Source organism: Ylistrum balloti, unplaced genomic scaffold (genome assembly GCF_031769215.1).
Source record: "Ylistrum balloti isolate Yb309-2 unplaced genomic scaffold, AGI_CSIRO_Ybal_v1 Utg370502, whole genome shotgun sequence".
Taxonomy (NCBI): Eukaryota; Metazoa; Mollusca; class Bivalvia; order Pectinida; family Pectinidae; genus Ylistrum; species Ylistrum balloti.
In genome coordinates, this window is record NW_026782325.1 from 273267 (window position 1) to 278808 (window position 5542).

At 32.4% G+C, this 5542-nt stretch overlaps 1 protein-coding gene across 1 annotated transcript; it reads left to right on the plus strand.

Moving 5' to 3' along the window:
- The first annotated feature begins 1716 nt into the window (after positions 1 to 1716).
- LOC132555498 (peptidase inhibitor 16-like) lies at positions 1717 to 5237 on the plus strand. Its single transcript, XM_060219848.1, has 5 exons — positions 1717 to 1968; positions 2835 to 2970; positions 4251 to 4360; positions 4884 to 4993; positions 5201 to 5237. The coding sequence occupies exons 1-5, from the start codon at positions 1717 to 1719 to the stop codon at positions 5235 to 5237; spliced, it is 645 nt and encodes a 214-aa protein (XP_060075831.1).
- Positions 5238 to 5542: the final 305 nt, after the last annotated feature.

A 5542-nucleotide genomic window follows, 5' to 3' on the forward strand; every position in this document is an offset into this window, starting at 1 on the left:
TTTAGACATAAGTGAAAGAAACAAATTTAGACATAAACGAAAGACACAAATGTAGACATAAATGAGAGACACAAATTTAGACATAAATGAGAGACACAAATGTAGACATAAATGAGAGACACAAATTTAGACATAAGTGAAAGACACAAATTTAGACATAAGTGAAAGACACAAATTTAGACATAAGTGAAAGACACAAATGTATACATAAATGAAAGACACAAATTTAGATTCATTGGGAAATTAAAGGATATTTTTTATATTGATACATAACATGGCATAACATTAAATGATGATACAGAAAAGGTCGATATTTTTGTTTGTTTTTTGTTTGCTTTGTTTTTCTTTTTTATTTTCAATTAAAAAAAAAAAAAAAAAACAAGAAAAAAATATATGCCTTTAAAGTGGAGTCGATATAGGAAATCGTCGTCAATTTTACGACTGAATTTCTAGCTTTCCTCAAATAAATACATTTTTGATTCAAGGTTTTTTTTTGCAAAACCACAAAAATAAATAGCTATTGAAAAGAAGGTATTTTTGGCGGTATCGTTGATAAGTATACATTATTCGTATCGGTAATTCAACAGATTAATTCATAAATTATTCATTGTTATGCATATTCAAATTTGATCTAACAACCCCAACAAGGGGAAATGAATATAATGAAAAAAATACTTAATATCGGCGTATTCCTGACTAATTTCTACTAATGAGCTGTACTTAGGTTTGTAGTAGAAAGTACATTTCAAATATATGAATCATAATGTTTTGCTCGCTTGTCTGGTCACATAATTAGTACCCGAGTATAAATACTTCTATTCTGAAACCCCTTCTCATTCGCAGACCGAGGAAGGAACACCACGCTTTTACAAAGTAAGTAAAATATCATTTTGCTGAGTTTCTAACATGAGCTGTCGAGTTTTTGCTTATGATAGGTAAAGTAGAATACTATATACATAGGTTAGTATTTATCAGCCATGTGTATGTTTAGAAGCAAAACTAACGAGAGTAGACTGAAAGAGATTATCAGTATCTTTCTACAAAATATGTTGAAATAAGTAACACCAAAATTTAATTATGTTATATCCGAATGAAGAGTCACTTGATTCGTTAAATTCTGGCATTAAGCGATTGAAGTTGGTAAGTGCGAATGCTACCTCTTAAAAGTTATTCTAATTGTTTGCACCCTATTTCTTAAAAGTAGTCGTTGTGGATGGTGTTTCAGAAACTTTGACACAGAAACCAGTGTTTCGACAGAGGTTGAGATAGGTTGTGGGAAAATTTAATGGTAGCAATAATGACATCATTTGGAAATATTCAATTTTCTTTTTACGAAGTTGGACTTGTTTGATGCTCCCAGTACATCTGTTTGTTCCGTTGTTGTTTATCCCTGACATATATTCATATTTCGGATATCATCGATAAAACAGAAGACGCTTACTCTTCAGGAACACATGTTTTTTTTCTTTGTACTTTTTCAGGTCAGGAGTCTCCGTTGTAATATTAGTTTAGTCATATTTATTTCTTAGTTTGATCGAATTGGATTTGAAATATGATTCTGTGTTTTAATTACTGTATACGTGTACATAAAGGTTAAACAAATAGCTAAAGATTTAAAGCTCGACTTCAAACTTCAGAATGAAAAACAATGATACATAAATACAAATAATAACATATGTTTTCTGTATTACAACAGCTCCTTTTATTGTTGACACTATGAATTGTGTTTTGGCACTCATGACCGTGATGCTGGTCTGTGCGGCAGCGCAGAATCCAGACAGATTCATGGAAAGAATGCTTGCCAAGATCAGACGGGACATGGAAGATACAGCTGTTGGGGAATCGTTGTCTATCGTTGATCGACATGTCAAGAGAGGAGTCAGTCATGGTGATCAGGAAAAATTCGTAGCTGCCCATAATGAAGCCAGACACCGAGCAAGGCCAACGCCCAAGAACGAACCTGACATGGTAGGTTTATGCCATAATTAAGGACATTCTGATTAAACAATTAAAAACATAATTAGTTTTCATCCAATAAAATGTGCAAATCTTACAGATGACAATAAAGCGGTGAAAGAGTCGCAAATTTATATAGGCAATTACAGTTTCCATGTATTGCTTTCTTTCTCTGTGAATGTACCAATTCATCATTGCGCCTCTGTTTTATTTCGGCTATACACTAAAATGGATTTTGCAAAAATAAGTACATTTACAATATGTTATATCGATTCGTGTTCAACAAACTCATTGAAATATGATATATTGATATATTACTTATTCCTGTTTTCCAATACATACCAATCTTTTGCCTCCTTCTACTTTTCTTTTTGTTTGTTTGTCATGTTGTTAATTTTTTTTCAAATTCATGTAGCTGGTGTTGTTACTGTTGAAAATGTGTCAGGTACACAGTAACGAACGTCATGACAGCTGTTTCTGTGCTATTTTATATAGCCTATGATTGATACTACTTTGTTTAACCTAACTAAATATGTATGGCGTTGTTGTACCAAACCAATCATAATGTACGCGTATCAATGGCTGTTTTACTCAGTTACATCATTAATTGTTAATTTGAATCTTTTACGTTTTGAAATTAATGTCTTATATTTGTATGAAGGATTTTAAACGAGTTCCATTTTATATATGATTTTACGAATTTAAGATCTATATTATGATATGATGGATTATGCAGATAAATATAGTATATTTCGTTATTTCGCTGAATACGGTTTGTCCACGAAATCATGCGCTAATGAAATAACATTTATTTCTTAAAAGCAATGAAGTTTTATTACCACGATAGTGTTGAGTGTATGAGTTTATACCCACTCTAGGTCTGGAATGACGATCTTGCCGCTCTAGCTCAGTCCTACGCCGACAGGTGTATTTGGGGACACAATGCCGCTCGTTCTAAAGGGAACACCGGATTCTCCTATGTTGGAGAGAACCTTTTTGTGACCACAGCGCAAGGTGAGAAATTTACATTTAACTGCCAAAAGCACCATAACCTTTTAAAAAATCTTTGTACCGCACTTACATGAACATTGCAACCAGACACACCAAAATATATAACTGTATATCAGTCTAATAAAAAGCAGGTATCTCAGTTCACTTTAAGGTCACGAAATCTCGGTCAATAGAACGCTTAACTTTCCCATCTACAGTGTCACAGGAAGCTGAGATCATCACGCTCAATGTGGTTTATTTCTAATTGCTTACAATGACACACGATGACGTTACTGCATGTTATTCAATTATGTAGCTACATGCTGTTACAAGGAAAAACCTCTTAAAAACGAAACGGACTGTTGGTTGGTCGATAACCTACGGAAGCCTGTACGTACTCTCTGCTCGTAAAATTGAGATAGAGAATTCGTTATTACTATAAAACTTCGATATACCTAGGTAGCTATCTCATTATGACTGGATTACAACATCATTATTACAAAATAGTAAACTTATTCTTACTGGAGAACTACCTAGTTATTACAAAATATTAATCTCGTTATTACTAGATAACTACCTCGTTATTACAAAATAGTAATCTCAATATTGCTAGAAAACTACCTCGTTATTACAAAATAGTAATCTCATTATACAAAGAGTAAGTACGGCAACGTAAAACTGTCACGTGGATTTATTTCAGGATTTATTAGACCATTTCAATATCTACTGTTACATGTATATTTCAGAATCACAAGATCAACATTACATAATACCCAGTCACCAAGGTATTGGCGAGAACCCATACCTAAAATGTTAAATTTTTGAAACAATGTTTTCAATGATAATAAAAATCTTTCTTTACCGAAGATGCACAACCTGATTTAGCCAAAAGCTAATCTCCCTCATGGTAATTCAAGCATTACTGGATCACAAATATCAAAGGACTGTTGATTATTTAATAGCTCAAGAATTAATATGAATTATTAGCAATATGTTGAACCGTGTTTTTCATATCTATGGAATCTAAAATATTAAAATGCAAGTCCCGAATTAGTGGCAACAATTCCAAGGCCTGTATCTTTTCAAATTATTAATATTCTTCTTTCTTTTGTTAGTGTTAATGAGCATCTGAAGATCAAAACTGAAAACACTAATGCTTGCTTACAAATCGTGTTTTTTTGTATTTTATTCTATGGATAAATAAATTTACTATGTATATTGAACACTGTTTAAGCCCATTTGTGTTATCATTGTATAATCTGGTATACATGTGATTATTTTTTGTCAAACTCTCTAATTTTAAGGAGGAGTGGAACCGTCAGCTGCCGTCGAGGCTTGGGAGGGCGAGGTTAAGGATTATCATTACAAAACTCTGAAGTGTAACCCAGGAAAGATGTGCGGTCATTATACACAGGTAAGATATCCTGTCGATGATCATTAAAATTAAGTTAATTTAATATTCTTTGTGAGAAAACGAACATTGAACAAGTGTGTGTTAATCTCTGGTAGGCAGAAATCCAAGACAGGTCGCTTCGTTCGTATTTCTTGGTGACGACAAATATTAATTTTCTTTTGGTTCATTGATATATATTTTCTCGACTAGCGTTGCTGTCATCATCATCCTATTTGAAAAAAAGAAACAATTTCCGTGTTTTAATGCTAAAGTTAACGTGCATATTTGATGACAATAATGAGAAAAAAGTATTGCAATATCATTTTTATCATACAAATATAACTCACTCGTGTATTTATCTCGTAATGTTTGCAAAATTTACCACAACAGAGGCTGTGTCATACGATGGAAAACATTTAACACGGTTCTACAGTCAAACTTTGTTCAACGTTTTGCAGAAAATGACTTTCTATCTCCAAGACTATAAATACATGTCTATATACAATGGTAAAACATATGACGATACTTTGCTGTTTGTTAACAGGTTGTATGGCACAGTTCTACCCATGTTGGATGTGGCGTGAAAAAATGCTCTACTCTCCAAAATAGTCCCATGACAGACGCAACTTTGATAGTTTGCAACTACGGCCCTGGGTAAGACATTTTACTGATTTTTACAATTCTTTGCTTTAAGATCTAGGCCATACCGCCTAATAACATTTCAATATGACCTAATTAGTAAAGTGACCTATATTTTACCTTGACAAGTTGAGACAATATTTACAAATTGTGATAAAACGAAGAAAGTTTAATTGAAATCTTCCTGTATTTGTTGCTAATCAATATTGCTTTACATTTTAGTGGCAATTACCGAGGTGAGGCACCATACGAGACGTAGATCCAGGTAAGCAGATCTTTTTTGCCTTCCATACATTCTTGGAGTATTGGTATAATATTTGTAAATTAATCCTTTAAGACACATATATTGCAACATACAATGAAGATATAACTCTTTTGAAAACGACTTAATATTGAATGAGGAATAATTGAATTATTCAATAAATCCAATTCATTCAATACAATGATATCTTCGCAATATATTTTGTTTTTGTTGATTCTTTTTTGTGTTTATTGTGTTTTTTAAACAATAGAAGTGTTTTGCAATCCAACGAAATCAAATGACATCTCTTCAATTAATATTCT